The 18,687-nt window shown below is 38.4% G+C and overlaps 2 protein-coding genes and 2 long non-coding RNA genes across 6 annotated transcripts; 3 read left to right on the forward strand and 1 right to left on the reverse strand.

Moving 5' to 3' along the window:
- The first annotated feature begins 2,493 nt into the window (after positions 1-2,493).
- Positions 2,494-4,937, forward strand: LOC116000932. The gene is made up of 2 exons (XR_004094190.1): positions 2,494-3,149; positions 4,383-4,937. It is a non-coding gene; the product is annotated as an uncharacterized LOC116000932 (long non-coding RNA).
- Positions 4,938-5,228: 291 nt separating this feature from the next.
- On the forward strand, positions 5,229-10,033 carry LOC116002281. Its single transcript, XR_004094429.1, has 2 exons — positions 5,229-8,966; positions 9,495-10,033. It is a non-coding gene; the product is annotated as an uncharacterized LOC116002281 (long non-coding RNA).
- A 1,128-nt stretch (positions 10,034-11,161) lies between these two features.
- Positions 11,162-13,883, forward strand: LOC116000973. The gene is made up of 3 exons (XM_031240853.1): positions 11,162-11,478; positions 13,148-13,171; positions 13,364-13,883. The coding sequence occupies exons 1-3, from the start codon at positions 11,295-11,297 to the stop codon at positions 13,663-13,665; spliced, it is 510 nt and encodes a 169-aa protein (XP_031096713.1). The 5' UTR covers positions 11,162-11,294; the 3' UTR covers positions 13,666-13,883.
- Positions 13,884-14,444: 561 nt separating this feature from the next.
- Positions 14,445-18,574, reverse strand: LOC116002689 (two-component response regulator ORR22-like). 3 transcript variants are annotated; one of them, XM_031242856.1, is made up of 7 exons: positions 18,155-18,574; positions 17,157-17,309; positions 16,589-16,981; positions 16,433-16,509; positions 15,563-16,243; positions 14,996-15,451; positions 14,445-14,715 (listed from the first exon to the last, which is right to left on the reverse strand). In XM_031242856.1, the coding sequence occupies exons 1-7, from the start codon at positions 18,300-18,302 to the stop codon at positions 14,647-14,649; spliced, it is 1,977 nt and encodes a 658-aa protein (XP_031098716.1). In that variant the 5' UTR covers positions 18,303-18,574; the 3' UTR covers positions 14,445-14,646. The 3 variants fall into 3 exon arrangements, with proteins under 3 accessions (XP_031098716.1, XP_031098715.1, XP_031098717.1); XM_031242855.1 differs by having other exon boundaries at positions 14,996-16,243; XM_031242857.1 differs by lacking the exon at positions 18,155-18,574 and adding an exon at positions 17,630-17,724 and having other exon boundaries at positions 14,996-16,243.
- Between the last annotated feature and the right edge of the window lie 113 nt (positions 18,575-18,687).

An 18,687-nucleotide genomic window follows, 5' to 3' on the forward strand; every position in this document is an offset into this window, starting at 1 on the left:
CCCTCTTTATACAAAGTGGATTCACTATGCACATGGTGTCTGATATGCAAGTGGAGGGCATATGGGCTNATTCGTGCAGGTCGAGCATAACCCCAAACGTGCAGGTCGAACAAAACCCCAAACGGATCCGTGCAGGTCGAATAAAACCCCAAACGGAGATCCGTGCAGGTCGAATAAAACCCCAAACGTGCAGGTCGAACACAACCCCAAACGAAGATTCGTGCAGGTTGAACAAAACCCCAGACGAAAATTCGTGCAGGTCGAACATAACCCCAAACGTGCAGGTCGAAAAAACCCCAAACGGAGATCCGTGCAGGTCGAACAAAACCCCAAATGGAGATCCGTGCAGGTCGAATAAAACCCCAAACGAAAATTCGTGCAGGTCGAACACAACCCCAAACGAAAATTCGTGCAGGTCGAAAAAAATTCCAAACGAAGAAGTCTAAGACTTGTAGGATCCCATGGTCAGACAGCTGTCCCACTCTTCCATGCATCTTGGTAGTCCACCCGACCAGCTGAGCCTTTCGTTCCGCTTGTAGTGCGTTCTTTGAGCCGCTTTTTTGTAATCATTCGTGATGTTTGTCGATCATGGTTACCTCGAACCCCCAATCGGAATTTAGCACTCTTTCGAATTCGGTCGAAAACACTTCTGCATTGTATGATGTCATCCCGTCGATGCTTTTTATGTTCTTCTTGATCTAGCCTTTGCGTACGATTCGCCAATCGAACTTCCTCTTGGTTGCTCCCTTAAGGTTGCGGATGCGACTGTTGTACATGGAAAAGTTGAGGCATTTGTTGTTGAGCGATAGGACTCTGAGGGTTCGTCATCATTCGGGGGGTGGGTGTCGTAACATAGTACCCAAGAGTTCCCAGCCCTGGTTGGCATATCGGTGTGGACCCATGTTGCGGTGCTCCTTGTATTTGATTCCCTCCCAATATTCCTGGTATTGAGGTCAACGTTTGGCCTACTGGTAGCAACATGGCACATGTAATTGTCATTTGAAAGTTTGTTTGTCCAGCATGTAGGCCTTCGCTCGAACCAAGCGGTTGGGTTGGTTGTATGTTTTTTCTTGACGGATTGGACGTGAGCTCGTTGTTCAAGTTCCTTGACCGATCTAATTGTTGACGTAGATCGTCCTCTAGAAATGCTTTAGTCATCTGACGGGTTGAATTTCTCTTTCGCATGTGACTTCGGCTACGATTTCTCCTGTTGTTCGTCATTTCAAGATGGATAACGGTGTGAAGAAATAAAAGATAACGGGATAGAACAGAGTGACTCGTTCAATCCCCACAGACGGCGCCAATGATAGCGTAAATGTAAACGGGGCTACGATTACGCTACGGATACGTGTGTTACGTGTGGTGAAGGATGCCGCTCGGCCGGTCAATCGGTCGCTCTACCGGTTGACGACTGAGCGGTAAGAAGCTATATCGCTCTACGGGTGACGAACAGTGATAAAGAGTAAGCAGGAGAAAGACAATCGGCAAATCGCAAGTGTATTAGTGTAGTACTGATGAGTCCTTTCTCCCTCTTTCAGTGAGGGGAATGACCCCTCTTTATACAAAGTGGATTCACTATGCACATGGTGTCTGATATGCAAGTGGAGGGCATATGGGCTGTCACTCCGCAAAATGCGCATCGGTTTGCTCGAAGTGGTTGAGTTGCTCGAGGTGATGAAAACACGGATCCCCTGTTCCCGAAAAGTTGTCGGTCGTCACATCAAGCAACTGTTGCGCTTGTGAGCCTCCAATCCACAAGGTGTGTTGCTTCCGATCATGCGGCCGACGGACCGGGCGACCGTCGACGGACCGTTGGGTGACCGGACAGGTTGGGTGACCGACGGACAGGTGATTTACGGACCGACTAGTACATGTGCATATTTACCCATCAGATATACATGACAATGTATACTCAAATCCATAAAATAATTAATGTGAAAGTATTGTAGGCAAATTATGCTATGGACCCGAGTTCACCTTGTAAGGTGGACCCGTGTCCATGTTCACAATTTAAAAATTTTATATTCACAATTTTAGAATTCTATGCTCACAATTTTAAATCTCAATATACAAAATTACATTACCCAATATTCACAATTCTTGAACTTTATATTTACAATTTTGTTATATAGATTCAAAAATTGTGTTATACTATTGAATATAGAGTTCTGAAATTGTGAACATAGAGTTATAAAATTGTGAACATAGAATTCTGTAATTGTGGATATAGAATTTAAAAGTTAAAAAATTGTAAACATAGATTTATAAAATTGTGAATAAAGAGAATTATGAAGATAGAGTAATAAAATTGTGAATATAAACATGAGTCCATCATTACAAGGTGGACGACAAAACAACTGAGTATGGTAATGAAATCATTAAAAAGAACTAATCAATTCCCGCCCGATTGGGCCTGCAACATGGATCCTGGGTTATCAAATTTGCAATATATAAACCAGACATATAGCGACAATAGGGTTGTAGCCCAGAAAGGACTGATGCAGGGAGAGAGACGGGAGTTTGTTGAAAGGGCGGTTGCCTCTCTCTCCTCTGTCCATGATTTCTCCATCGGATTTGATAACAGCCCTTTCGTATTTCTCCCTTCAATGAAGAAGAAAGAAGCAATAGAAAAGGGAAATTATTAAAGGAAAATGGGAATTATTTCACTTGGGAATCCCAGAAAAGGTTGTGGATGACTGAAACACAACCTTGTTCTATGGTTTTTTCCAGTGATCTTTAATTCTTTTTATGAAACCAAAGCTACGGATTATTATTATTATTATTATTTTTGAAAATGTTGAGAGGCTGTGATGATATGGCTTTCTGTGTTCCTCTCCTTCTGGGCTACTGATTTGGGGCATTTGGGAGGATCCGATCCGTATCTTGGCGGGGCGATCCGGCATCTTCCCGGCTATCGCAGCCATGGCGGTGTCGGCTTCCCATTGCCCGGTAGAAACACAGATCTGAGCCTCAACAGATGAGTTTCCTTCAAAGTTTTGGCTGAGAAATTGAAGTTTTAGCCTTATGTTTGCTCTTATCTGGTTAATCCATGATTTGATTTTGCCCTATTTTCCTAATGCTAATACTACTGCTGTTTCTGTAGCATCATATCTTCTTTTCATCAATGGGGAACTAGGATTTGCAGCCAGGTTGGTAAGCCTGATTAGATGTATATTTCAGCCTTTTATATGATTTTTTTTACAAATGAGAGTGCAGATTATATCTTTTAATGTGTATGTTATTCATACTTTGATCTCAATCATTGTTTTGAATCTTTTTTGAGCTCTTTACTGGGCTTTTCAGCCATGGCAGTGTCAAGAAGTTTCAATGCCTGCTTAAGTTCATATTTGAGCTTCAATTTACATTTTATAAGGAGTTTTGCACACCCAAAAAGAGTGCACAAATTATATCTTGAGCCATGCATGCCCCTCTAGCCAGTGTGGTCAACTGCATTTTACTGAGGTCTCATCTATACCTGCCACATTCATTAGGATCATTTGTTCTTAAGCATACTACTTGTCAAACTTTTCTAGAAGCAAGAGTTTCTAGCAGTGCTGGCATATATCTATGGAGTGTAGTATTCTGTGTTTCTTTTGCAAAAGATCTGAGATTTTCCATCATTAATTAGTGTCAAAGTTTTCAAATGCCAGGCAACTCTTGCCAAGTTGGTTAGCGGTTGGCTTGTGAAGTTGGTCGGATTGTTGACTTTGTAATTACAAGGTTCTAACTTCCACTCTCAGTGGGAGTTGGCCTTTTTGGTTTGAGTTGATCAACTATGGGTAATCCTTGGCAAGTTGGAGGGCTGGCTTGGTACCTACGAGGTTCTAACTTCCACTCTTAATGGGAGTGGTTTATTGGCCTTTTAGGTTTGAATTGATCCTTTTAGGTTTGAATTGATCAACTATGGTCTATGGGTAGTCATTGTGAAGTTGGCTGGGTTGTTGGTTTGCCAAGTTGGTCGAGCTAATTGGCTTGCCAAGTTGGTTAGCGGTGCTCGGTAACTACAAGATTTCAACTATCACTCGTTATTTTTGGTTTGAATCCACACACGCCCAGGTAGTGACTACATATTTCTATTGTCACCCAATTTTTTTTTCAAATGCCATGCTGATGGACTTTTGCCACAATGGTGGTGTTGACTTCACTTTGTGCCATGAAACACATATCTGAGCATCAAGGAACGGTAATCAATCCCTAGACCTTGTCAATATCCCCAGACCCCATTCTGTTATCCTCTCTAACTTAAAGATTGTAGCTTTGCAGAGAAATTATTCATTTTAGCCTGTAATTTCTTTTCTCCATTGCAGCAGCCCTTGTCACAGAGACTCTGTGTATTATACAGTTTTTTATTCTTGTTGTGCTGCTATCTTTTCTTATCTCAGCTGGGGTTGTGCTTTTTATTTCCAAAAAGAGAATAGTTCAAATGGTGTATGGGACTATGGTGGTAATCAACAAGCAAGAAGGTTATTGAGATGATGAGGCCCATTCATGGCAGGGCAACCCAGCCAGGCTTGTCTGAATTTTCACAAAGGAGAGAGAGATTTGCAGCCATGGGTGGTGGTGTCAACTGTCAAGTGCTCCACTGCCTGACTAGATATCTGAGCCTCATTATTTTAATGTTATTTTGGGTTTCAGTTATCTTTTGTAGATTGTGTGTGATTTGCACTGCACTGGAAATCACAGACTGAAACCATAAAAACTACGGAGTATTTGACAATCAAGCATTGATCCTTCTTCCCAACATCTTCCTCTTAGTTATACACAGAAGAAATGAGATTTAATAAATATATATATCATTGCCTCATTAGTAGTAGTTACGAGTTTATCTCCCTTTAATCACCCAAGTCCCAGTATATATAGGAGAGGAAGGTTCAGTTAAGAATAGGTTCTCTAGTGATGAGAAAATGAGTTTAGTTTAGTTTTGTAATAATACAAAAGTAAATTTTTAACTATTGATGAGAGTAATCTGTTACGTAGTATTACATTTTACAACTATATATTATATCATGAGTAATTTTATGTAATAATTTCATTTGTTACTCCCAATAATATGTTAAGTAAAGGGAAAATCTTATTTTTCATCAACAAGTTAGGGTAATTGTAAATTTTGTTCTCAAGTGTTGGTCATAACTCATGGATGAAAGTTGAGAATGATCAACGCTCAGGAACGAAAGTTTAGCATAATCAACACTAAAATAAATTTTACAATTTTCCCTAACGTAAATCATGATTTTTATGCATTCATTTTTTTCTACCTTTATTATCATTTTCCTTATATAATGGTCAAGCAAAATAAAAAAGGTTAATTTGAAGTTTAATTACGGAACTATCCTGAATCCATAGGTGATTACGTGCCCACATGACCACATCTGGCCATCTACCAGGGGTAAAAACGTAACTTGAGAGATGGTAATGGAGTAAATGCTGACACTATAAAAGAGGAACCTCGAGAGTTGAGAGCTCAACAATGGCGAAAAGCTCAGAAGAAAAGAATGAGGCTGCGGAGGTGAGTTTGGGATTTCTGTAAGGGTGGTTGCCCTCTCCTCTGCTAGCCAATGATTCTTTCTTTCATTTTTGAAAAAAAAAATAAAAATCAACAACCCTGTTCTTTCAAAGAAACATATATATGTTTGTGTGTTTGGAAAATGGTGTTTTCCCTTGTTTTTGGTCACAATTAATGTGATGTACGAGGAATTCCACAACTCACAACTCACAATCCTTGTATGCATGCATGCATGATCCAAACTACTTGCGGCATTTCTCCGTCGCCGGCGGAGGTCAGGGTTATAGAAGGGGGCGGTGATGATATTCATTGACATCTGGTTGGATTTCTTCTGAGCTAATGGATCTGGGCTTGAGATAACCCGACCCGTATCTTGGCGGGGCAACAGTCATGGTTCCGTGAATCTCACGAGCATTTGACGTTTGCAGCCATGGCGGACTCGCATTTTCTCCTTGCCCTATCCTAACCTGTTGGTCTGAGCCTCCATTCTGCGAACCAATCGTGCTGTTTTGTTACGGAGTACTCCGTATTATTTATTTATTTATTTATTACAGTTGCAGTTTCTCAAGCCCTATATTTGGATTGATTTGGTAATTTCTATGGTGAGGGTTTATGTGAACACTTGAAAGAGGTAATGAGTTTCTAAAGGTGGTTGCTCCCTCTCTCTGTTGTTCAATTAAGCCATTGATCTCTCCAATTTTCCCTAAAAAGTATGGGAAATGATATACTCAACAATCCTTGTTGGTTAAAGATGATGATGATGAGGAAAAGATTATGGATGGATGGATAGATAGATGATACTACTGATTCAACCTTCTGATCTTCAGTGTGTTGTAGACGTGAAGTGTGATCTGGAAAATGGGATGGATGGAGTATTGATAACTGAGGTAAACAGGCCCTTAATTTCTATATTGAAATTCTGGCATGATTAGTGAACCTGAACCCTAAACCCTATATATGAGGCTGTGATGATTATCTTTGTTGTGAAATAAAATTTCAGATTTTTGAGCTGACCTGTATCTTGGCTTGGCAGGTTTTTTCTTGCAGCCATGGCAGGTTTAGCCTTCTGTTATTATTGATAGAGAAAAGATGAACCTGAGCCTCATTTACTTTGTTTTTCTTGTCATGGGTTCAATTCTTGCATATATATGTATGTGTGTGTGTGTGTGTGCAGTCTCACTATAAGTTCTGCTTGGGATCAAGCAGTTACTACTACGCCAAAAGTTATAGCTAGTAGCAAAGTCATAACCTTAATTCCTCACATTTTTTACACGTCCTTACATTTTTGAGACGCTAGGTGCTTGGCTTGGCTTTAAGCCCTTTACCGGCCACTGGGTGTTTAGACTTGCCGTTACCAGTCTCCACCCAATAAGTTCAAACTTAACTTTTAGTTGAGGCGAAACACATCCTTCAACTCATCCTAGTACTATTGGGATGCATTAGTGTTCATATGATCACATATATGATTTTGTAAGGATGGTTGCCCTTTGTGTATTTACATGTGCATTTATGTATAAACACATGCATATATGACTTCCAAACAACATCGTCACCTGCTAGTCTCACCTAATGAGACTTTGATACTATGGAAAGTGAAGGGTTGTAACTTCAAAAACTGAAGAGGCTGTGATGATATATTTTTAACAATACTCTGTAGTTTGGGAAATATATTTTGAGGTATTCCATATTTCAATTAGCTTGGCTTTGGCAACCGTAATGGTCTGTGAGTTGGGAGAATGAAAATGAGGTAAAACAGAAACATTTTTCTCTTTGTTCTTATTCTTCATATCTCACAAGGCAATTGTTGTTACTAGCCTTGGTGAATTAGCTCCTTTTCTTGATTAATTAAGTGAAAATCTGAGCCTCCTATATAATATAAAAACATCTTTTTTGTGTTTTCACAAATGCACCACACAGGGAAGTGGTGATAATCACCAGTTGTCCCAACAAAACGTATAGCATCTGGTATCTCTATCACAGAATATGATTATTAATTCTCCTTTGGGAGTGCGGTGAGATTTAGTTGATCTTTTAAAGATACATCTGTATGGGAGTGAGGGTGATAATAATAAGCATAATACTCCATATGGAAATTGTGGCCGTCTTAGACCCTAAACTCTAAACCCTAAACAGTATGAAAGAGGCTGTGATGATTCTTTATATTTGTCTGAAAATCTGTTACCTGTATCTTGGCGTGGCTGTTTTTTTTTTTTTTTTTGCAGCTAGGCAGGTTAACCCTTCTTTTATTGTTTGATAGAGAAAAGGCGAATCTGAGCTTCATTTACTGTTTTTACTTTCTCCCCCTCAGTAAACTTCCCATATTTATTTATTTATTTCTTGGGAGGAAGGCAAACTTATAAAGTCTTTATTTTGAGAATGAGGCTTAACTTCAGAGAGGCATGAGTTCTAAAGGGTGGTTTCCCCTCTCTGTAACTTTGCCAATGATTTCATCAATATCAGAAAGAGGAAATAAAAATAGAAGAAACAGCCCTCATTGTATGTATGTACATAATCCAACCAAACATCCCCTGCTTAAAAGTTTCATAATTATTAATTAAAACTTATAGGGTGGATTGGGTGGTCATTTTAACCCAAAAAAAAAAAAAAAAGAAGAGGCTGTGATGATCTCTGTTCTGTGATGGCAATTGTTTGAAAGTAGACTTTGAGCTATTCCATTAACCTGGCTTGGCAACTGAGGTGCTTAGTGAGGGAGAAAGAGTTGAGTTCATCAATTTTCTGTCTCTTCATCTCACAAGGCAACTTTTGTTAGCAGTCGGTATTTAGTTCTTTTTCTTGATTGAATAAGTGAAAATCTGAGCCTCGTTACATTTTGAGGATAAATATATAAATAATAGATGTGTATTTTTACTAATAGTTTAAACTTTTAGTTAAGATGGAACAATACAAAAATGTTCTGTGTGGTTTTGTTACTTGTAGCAGCATATGATTATCCTTGAAAAACAAAACTCAAGTCTCTCCTGAAGTCTTGAGCACTTGAGTTGGTGTTGACAGTTGGTAACATGTGAAAGCAAGTAGATTATTAGTTTATAAATGGAAATTAGTTTATTTTATTTCTTTTTTTTTTCAATGGAGAGGGTTGGGGCAATAAATTAAGTTGTTTTTATGCCGCATTGGCTGAAACCTGTTCCAGTTAACAGAAATATGCTTATTCCCGGAATTCATGGACAAGTTAATCTGAACTATATCCATTTGCATTCTTTCCTTGGTCCTCCTCAAGTGTTTGCCTCATTTTAGACCTTAAAACTCAAAACGGGAAATGTAAGAAGATAAGTAAGAGCAAAGCAGCAAGCAATGCAGTTATACAAGGGATCAGAGTGGAACTAATGGCATGGCTCATATTTAGAGCTGTTTTTGGACTTCCCCCTTCATTATCCGTTATCCCTGTTATTGGGCACAAATGATTTTTGCATCATCTGTCCACCCATTCAAGAGGTACCTTCAGGTATGTTTTCAGGCCCTTATGAGTGATTACTCTCTCTCTCTCCCTCTCTCTCAAAAATTCATGTAATATGGTTCTATGCACATTCAGATCCCTTTATATGTTTGCATTGTGTGAAATTTGAATGGGTTTTGGATATAATTGATGAGAGTGGCTTTTATGCGTTAGTTTGTAATGTTTTGTGATGATGTTTTGTTTAATCTTTTTGAAATATTCCTCTGTTTATTCTTGATAGTGATAGTAAATTAGTAATTTCTTGAGAATGATAAGAATACATACATGTCAATATGAAGCTTATGATAACAATGATGAATGAAAAGGGCTACAAGTGTGGGTGCTGGATTATCTCAAATTTCTAAATCTATTGGACATAGGCATATCCAATCCCAGCTTAATGTGATGAAGTTTCATGTAGTATGCTTAGATGCTTTAAACACAGAATTTCTCCCAGATTCTTCAACTTTCAGTAACAAGAAATAAATTTCTTTGAACTGTTCATATTGTTTGTTCTGGATTTTGTATGGGCAGCAGCAACATCGTAACGATGAGATCTGCAGCCAGTTTGTTCTGAGGCCCCTATTGTAGAATGGAGATGCCTCGAGGATGAAGTAGCTCGGTGTTTGGAATCCATCCCTCCTTCCCGGGAAGTAGGAGTGCTCAAGGGAGAATACAACAGACTAGCAAGTAAGGATCGATACAACTGGCTAGCTCGAGGATGAACTGTTTATATCGAAAATAGGTGTATTGTCTGCCCTGTTAATGACTCATGAGCTTTTCCAGGGGTGATATATTTATACCTCATTTCTTGACATTGTTGAGCATATAATATATAAACATAAATGTGTAATTTAATTATCAGCTTAAATTTTTAGTTGAGATGGAGCACATGCTTCATTAAGTTATAGGTATTGAATTTTTGATCATTTCTGCATTTCAACATGGAGTGCTTGGCAAAGATTATACCATGAGCATGTTGTACTGCTATAATGGTCTGTAATATTGTAGATTGTAATTGTAATATAATTATTTACCAAATTGATATTTAGATTATTTTTTTGAAAGAAAATTGATATTTAGATTATTAATTTATTATTTGTTTCAATTTACTTGTATATGATAATTGTTTGATGTTTCATATAAATATGATTAATATTTACTTTAAATATAATGGATGCTTCATTAAAACGTGACTTAATTTATAATCTTATATAGTTAGTTTATTCAATGATTAATATTTAATTTGAGTAAGATAAGTCAATAACTATAGCATATTTAATTTATTTTTTACTTTAATATTTAATTTTTATATTTGTCAATAAAATTTATATATTGAGAATGCAATTGCAAAGGAGTTAATTATCGATTTGGTCCCTCGACTATTGGGATTTCACCACTTTGATCCTCGATAATTTTTCTTACCCAATAAGTCCTCGACTTTGAAAAAATTAACCAATTTGGTCCTCCGTTTATTTTAGTGTTAAACAACCGTTAAATCAGGACCAAATTGGTGAAATCCCAATAGTCAAAGGACCATTTCGGTAATTAATTTTGACTGAAATGGTCCCTTGACTATAGCGAAATTACCAATTTGGTTCCGATTTAACGGATATCAAATGGTAAAAATAAACGGAGGACCAAAGTGGTTAATTTTTCAAAGTCAAGGACTTAATTGGGCAAGAAAAATTGTTGAGAACCAAAGTGGTGAAATCCCAATAGTCGAGGGATCAAATTGGTAATTAACTCAATTGCAAAGTTAGATGTTCAAAGTGCTAAAAATGTATTATGCTAAGTGGTTTGAGAAAGTAATTATGAACAGATACATGTTGATACGATATTTTATCTAGAGGATATTATTTAAGTTGTATCAATTATATAAAGACAATATGAAAGAGGTGACAAATTGAGTGGAATATAATTTTTATATGAGTTCAATTCTTACCAGTAGTCTTTCTAATTGTTGTACGAGTTCAATTCTTAGTAATAGTCTTTCTAATTGTTGTATGAGTTCAATTCTTACCACTATTCTTTCAATCAAACATGTTACAAACTATTATACATCTTTTGAGTTTAGCTCGATCTATTACATATGAGTAATATTTATTCCATATTTTTCATCCTTAACGAAAAAAATCCAAAAATTTTATTTGATTCTCGAATATCACTCCGTGAATCGTAATAAAGTGGGAGTGTTGGAGGGTAATAAATTGCCATGCTGCTATCATGCTTTGACTCAAAGAAGCAATAATTTTACTCAGCCTGAAAACCACTTGAAAAGCAGAGCAGTAGATCCATTTTCCGATCAGTTCCTTCTCAGATCTGGCCTCACGAGAGATGTCAAGAAGATCTGGTACTTGCTTGAGGTGTTGTTTGGTGATCTTCGCTGTGGTCTCAGCTCTGTGTGTATCTGGACCTGCCTTTTATTGGAAATTCAAGAAAGCTTTAAAGCTAAAGGCCTCTTGCCTTCCTTGCAAATGCGATTGCTCTCCTACTCTCACCCTTTTTGATGTTGCACCTGGTATGTACCCACCCCAACACTTTCAGATCCGAGATTCCCTTTTAAAAGTTTCTGGGCATTTCCCAAGATTCATTTTTTATGTGTTGGTTTATTGCTTTTTCTGCTTTGGGTGAAGTTATTGGTTTATTGCTTTTTTCTGCTTTGGGTGAAGTTATTGGTTTATTGCTTTTTTCTGCTTTGGGTGAAGATATTGATTATTGGTTTATTGTTCACCTCAACTTAAATTTAGTTGGATATCATCAGACTAGTTTGAGGTTCTCAGTTATGGAGTATGCTTTCCATGTGGTTATCATCTGGACCTGGTTAATAAGCTCAATCCAATTCAGTAGTTAGTGTATAATTTAAGGAATTTTCTTAAAGTGTTGTCATTTATTGAAGTTGAAGGTGTTCTTTTGTTAGCCAAGGCCAACCTACCTAATTTTTTTTGAGTGACGAGGGAAACCCACAATCAATACCTGTAAACCATGGACAACAAGGAGTACCCATAGTTGACGGGCTTAAATCAAGAAAGCCAATAGATTGCTCCTTGTAACCTTGTGGTTATTAATTAAGTTAAAAGCCTAACCAACATGGCTCCAAGCAAATTTTATTTTGGTTGGTGCTGTACAAATCAGCTTTAGATTTTTTGGCAGTTTGATTTAACCATTTAGGGGATTCATTGTGATCTATAAGCTAGAGAAGTTTCTAGTTGAAGCAGCAAGGTTGGATATTAATTGTGTGTTTCTTATGGGTTAATAGTTTCTTAAAGTCTATCCATGGCAGATACTTGGTGGAAAGTTTTGCTTTCTGATGAAAGTATTTTGACGAGCCTCTCTTCATAATATAATTAGTTTGGTATGGGATTAGCTAGGCACTTCGAACTATAAGTAGGTTATTGAAGACTGTAAAATTCCCATCAAATAATCAACAAAAATTAAGCAAATCTCTGGTGGTTAGTACTGAATAAGGTTCGTTTTTTTGAAGTACTGAGTAAGGTTTTGTTACTCTGCTAGTGTTAGTTAAGAGAGGTGTTTCCTGTGTGACAATGGTAAAGATAATTCACAGCAAGGTGAGAAAGGGAAGAAAATGTTTCAGGTGAAATGGTTACTTGTATTTCAATGCTGGGGAAATTTTACTCGAGAGGAATTCTATTAAAGCATCTCAAGATATACACGCAATTCTTGACACGGTGATCTTTTGGTATAACGTTTCAAGTTTTCAACCATGGATGTAGACCCTGGTCCAAAAATAACATTTAGATTTTGTATCTGTAGTTGACACATTCTATACTTGTAGTTGACAGTTCTGCACCTGTAGCTATCATGTGTCAGTAATTAATAATTATCAAGTTATTTGTTTACATATACAGAAACTGTTAACTGAAGGTACAAAATTTTTGTATCAGGATTCACAATGCAATATGAACCCTGGTCCATGCTATAACAATTGGTTTATACTGGGATGGATTGAAGACTCTTTTATACTTCGATTCGTATTTAGTTTGCTGTATTTCATGATTGCACTTCATCTCTAGAATAAGTGTATGAGTGTATCTGTCCAGGACAAATTTACTATGATTTGGAAACATTTATTTCTTGTCTGAACATGCAGTTTTGATGATTCGATTCTGTTCCAAACTTCAAAACTATATCAACTAATGCTTTAAACTGTTTGGTTTCTTATTTTGCAGGTTTAGTTAATCTCTCAGTTACAGGTAGTTATTTCTGCTCCTTTCTTCCTCAATTTAGGATCACAATTTCATTTTAAAAAAAAAAACAATATTTTTAGTCTTTCTTAACGAGTATTATTTTTGCTAGTTTGCTTCCAAACACATTACCGCAAAGATTAGAAGGTCTCACTTATATCGTGGCATTTGATGTTCTAAAATTTGTTCGTAATACAACAGACTGCGGGAAAGATGATCCTGCTCTGAAAGAAGAGATGGAGAAGCAGTTCGTGGATTTATTATCGGAGGAGTTAAAGCTGCAGGAGGCCGTTGACAAGGAACATGTAAACCGTATGAACATGACCTTCACAGAAGCCAAACGCCTCGCCTCTGAATACCAGAAAGAATCCGAGAAATGCAATGCTGCAACAGACACTTGTGAAGTAGGGAGAGAGCGAGCCGAGGTGTTGCTTGGCAAAGAACGGAAGTTGACATCGATGTGGGAGAAACGAGCTCGCCAAATGGGATGGTCAGTCGAATAAACTATAGAAACAAGCATTGTGTTATCATATCACTTCATATTTTCCTCGTGTATATTTGCAGAATAGCAGACAAGCAAATTTTGTCTCTGTTCTAGTGCATCAGACCAATTTGTTCTCTGATGTTAATAGATATGCATTCACTATATGTTGTTCAAAACAATGAGTACAAAAATACAATTACAACTATATTTAAATTCGCCGGATCAAACTTTCACAAATTATGTACTGAATACTATTTGCACCTATAGTCTCGGTACCAATAGTACCCACTACAATTTACTATTTACGCCAATGCAAATCAAATTCTCAAATCTCAACTGATGAGAAAATTTTTACTATATGTTGCATTGGTTGTTTCTAGTTGTGTAAAAGAAGGGTAACTAAACATAAAACATTATATCGGGACAATCCCAATCAAGTTAGTCAGGTTGTTGGCTTCGATTCCCAGCAAAAGCAGTTTATTGACCTTATTAGTTTGAACCTATAAGCTAGTTTATCCCATTGTGGTCCTTTGTCAGCTAGAGTCACAAGGCTTCAACTCTCGGTGAAAGCAATTTTTTGACTTTATTAGTTTGAGCCGATAAGTTGGTTTACCCCTTGTGATCACTTGTCAGCTAGGGTCACAATGAATAATTATCTTATTGTGATCCTTTTTCGGCTAGGGTCACAAGACGAGATTTGTTCAATGCACACCCTTAGGTAATGGTTTTGAGTTTTTTTTTTGAGTTTTTCTCGTACAAAAAAACCATGACATGACAGAAAGCATAGAGGACAATAGATGGAGAAGAAATGAATAGGCTTTATGCATCAAGACATGTTACCATTTATCAAACAACAAAAGTACTTATATAAAAAATAATGAGGAAAAGAGCATCAGAATAAGGAAAATCTAAGGAAGCTACATATCAACACAGAATTCTGATGAAGCAGACACTGCATCCTACATCCTCTCTTTTCGAAGAATTGCTACAAAAAAGACTGTCATATACACGGCCCGAATGAGTAAGCATCAAACCCGAATTCCCCTTGTAGTGTCGCTCCATCTTGTTCCTGCACCGCAACAAATAAGATCAGAATTGAATGTCTGTATCAGTTCTCGTTATCTGTTACATTAGATGTTGCGATTCTTCGTTTTGTTGCAGTTACTTTATATGTGACACGAGAGATGTAATTTCATACTTTATATTTATATACTTCACCGAAACACATAGATGCAATCCATCCAAGTCAAACAACAAGCAGAAAACGACACGAGTTGTTCACACTACGGTATTCAAAGCTATAGAAAGAACATATCAACTAAAGGAATATGGCGAGACAGATGTCATACCCGCTTGATCACTGAGCTCATCAGATCGTCCAGAGAGCCGTAACCTTGAGAAGGAAAAGCGCCTTGTGGCTTCGGGGGCTCAAAAAGGTAGTCTTCATAGTATCTCGCCCTTGATTCTGAGGTCAACTTTTCGTTCTTGTTGTGTTGCAAGAGAACCGAAGAACCGAGATTTGATTGACCGGAAGCGTCGATTCTTCTGTTGCCGGTGTCATTGCATTGGTCCATACTCTGGCTTAAAGGAGGCACGATGCTGCTGGCGGGAACCTGAGCGGTTAAGTTGCTGTAAACGCCGTTTGAGTTAGGGTTTTGTTTAAGTTCTCCCCATTGTTGGCTAGGTACTTGGTTAATACTCGGGATAGCATCGCCTACCAACCTTTCCCGTCGTTGAATTTCTCCCCTTGAATCTTCGAAAGGCGTGGCAGTAGAGGCGAGGGAAGAATAACCTGCACAGCCGCCCTGTAAATGAGGGCCGATCGAAGAATTATTTTCTCTCGCACAATTTTGTTGCATCTGGCCTTGATTGAAAGTTTCGGTCAATGGAAGAGAACTCGACTGAAAGTTGGTCACCTGAATGGGGTTCTGCCAGTTGTCGCTAGCTCGTCCATGGTCAAGAAAATTGGAAGAACCGCCAACACCAATGTTAAAATGTTCGGAATTTAAAGAAGCCATGTTGAGGGAATGCTGGTTTCCAATCCCTCCCGCGATTAGCCCTTGTTGAGAATTCCCGTGAAGCATCATAGGATTGCTCGAACTACCAATCCCCGATCCAGGGTCCGTGAATGTATTAGCAGCTCCAAGGAGCGTCGAATCGTCCAAGGGATTGAGGTCCCCCCGTATGTGCGGGGTGCCCTCGCTTTGTTGAAACTGATCGAGCTCTAACGACGATGGAATTCCTTGAAACAGACAAGCGTTCTGGCTCACAGCTGGAACATTCGGAGTCAACTTCCCGAGAGTACCAATGGGCTTGCCCAAATTTTGCCCGTGACTTGGTTGGATCAACGATGGCGAGGTAAGATTTCGGATGCTCACACCAGCAGCACTATTAAGTCTACCGAGCATGCCACCTGGCGTATACGATGATAAAGAAGCATGGCTAAATCTTCCCGATCCAGCCAGTGTCCGAAAATCTCCAAGCCCATCTAGCGAACCCATTCGCATGTAAGCAGAATCTTTACCCCCGAAGGCCGCCACCATGTTGGCCTGTTGGGTTGCAACTGAACTGATCCTTTTCAAATAGAGCCGATATTTCTGCAGCACAGTATCGTTATTATAAAACGCCCAAAAAACATAGTATATCTTAATAAGAAATCTCCATTATTATTGATCACACTTTTAATTAGTTGCGGGGATTAGCTCGCATGAAAGTTGTCGATGCATCAAATACTTAAAGAAAACAACAATAATACTAAAAAAGTACTAAAGAGCGGAGATTATTACCTGGAGATGGCTTGCAACGTTTTCTCGGGTAAGCCCATCAACGTTCATCAGGTCAAGAATCCTTTTAGGTACAGCTTCTGCATTTAGAGGACGAGAGGATGAAATAATGTGAATAAGATGAGATCCGAAATAAAGGAATGACGTTTGGGAACTCACTTTCAATGCCCAACTGGTTAACGGCTGCAACGAACTTCCTGTGGAGTTCTATAGACCAAACAACCCTAGGCTTCTTCTGCGTTGCAGGGTCTTCATTCTCGTGACCATTCTCATCGCTCTCGTCTTCCTCATCCTTCCTTTTCTTGTTGAGCTTCCCGTTCTGGTCTGTGGAACCCGACAGTGGACCCCCCTGCCCGCCTTCTCCACCCCCGTGAGGAGATCTGTCTTGATCACCCGACTTGTTTTGGCTCTTGGAGTCGAACTTCTTTCTTCGGATTACGTGCTGCCATATGTTCCTCAGCTCCTCAATTCGCACAGGCTTCACGAGATAGTCACAAGCACCGTGAGTTATTCCCTTCATAACAAGTTTGGTATCACTATTCGCCGACAACACTGAAAAAAATTTCAAAGGAATGGGGTCAATTCGCAAATCTACACCCACAAAATATGCCAGATTAACATTAAGTCATTAACAGAATTAGATCTATCAGGATACTGAATTCAAACGAGGTAACAAAATGTCGGGCGAAAATATACTTTTAATAATCAAAGAAATTCAGACGCTTACTGATGACAGGAAGATCCATCTCAAGACCAACGAGCTCTAGCAGCTTAAAACCATCCATATCGGGCATATGAACATCGCTGATCACCAGGTCGAATCTATCTCTGTTTTCTCTCAACATCTTCAGTGCCATTCTTGCCTGGCTTGTTATAGTTACTGAAAAAAGCAAACACAGATTGTATTCAAGATAACAGCGAATTTCTCACAGATTTTCGAATAAATGAAGATTCATTTTAGGGAAATCCTGAGGCTATAAATAACTTAGCAGGCATTGGATTTGATGAAATCTGGGACAAAAACCTCAAATCAAAGATAGCTATGGAATATCTAAAAACCCTTTAAAAAGCAGGTGCCCTGACAGTTAAAGATTCAGGTAAAGTTCATGGGGGCATAGCCAGAGGTTTCAAGTTCCAGCACAACATCATAGAACAATTCCAAACAACATAAGATATGTACAAACAATAGCAGTGATCTACCTTAAAAGAAACAAACAAGAATTCTTGGGATTTGGACTAAGAGAAAGCATTTACAAGAACCAATTTCTCTTTTTCATCTTCTCATATGCAACAGGGACCACAAGGACCAATTGAATTCAGGAGAATTACTAACAACAACTGAAGTTTTCAAAAAAAAAAACAACTGAAATGCTACAGTCAATTTCCATCCCACCAGGCCCCACCATCACCACCAACAATCACCATCTTTTTATTTTTTGGTTTCTTCCCAAACCATGCAACATGCACTGGAAATGATGAAATAAAGAATCAAAAGTGAGATCTAAATTTCCCATGGATTAGGAAAGCAGACCTAGATCCTGAAAGTGAAATTTATGAAGAAAAGTCTAAAGAATCAGCAAATAGCCCTGGCAATCAATGGCTTCTGAAATCTACTTGAGAGTCAAAATTAGTTCACACAACTTAAGTCAATGCCCCAAAAGCCTCAAAAACTTACAATCATTCAATAAAAAACAAAATTCATAAAAAAGATAGAAGAAATCATACCATGATACTGGCATTTCCTAAGCAGGCTTTCCAATAACTTCAAGCAAATTGGGTCATCATCAACAGCAAGAACTCTCATGCCCACTGGGAAACTGTCATGATTTCCCTTTTCACTCCCCATGTGTCCTCTTATTTCTTCCACAGTCATCTTTTCCACCCAAAATTTGTTCTTGAGAAAAGCCCAGACCAGATCAGAGACTCACTTGCCCAAAGCTCCAATCTTTAGCACAAAAAGGTCAACTTTTGTTGGACTATAAACATGTACCCAGAAAGCCTAAAAATGTGAATGAATTCCAGAATTGAGAGAAAAGAAGGAATGAAGAACCAATTAGAAGAAGAGACACAGAAAGTGGAGTCTGTGTTAGAGAGAGAGAGAGAGTTGTAGTTAGTATAAAGCTGTACGTGTGGACAATGATGGAGACGGCCAGAACAGACTGAATGCTTTCAACCCAACAATATACCAAATCATACAATTTCTTTAGTCATCACTCATCAACCCCCCCCCCCCCCCCCCCCCCCCCCCCCCCCCCCCC

Source organism: Ipomoea triloba, chromosome 13 (genome assembly GCF_003576645.1).
Source record: "Ipomoea triloba cultivar NCNSP0323 chromosome 13, ASM357664v1".
Taxonomy (NCBI): domain Eukaryota; kingdom Viridiplantae; phylum Streptophyta; class Magnoliopsida; order Solanales; family Convolvulaceae; genus Ipomoea; species Ipomoea triloba.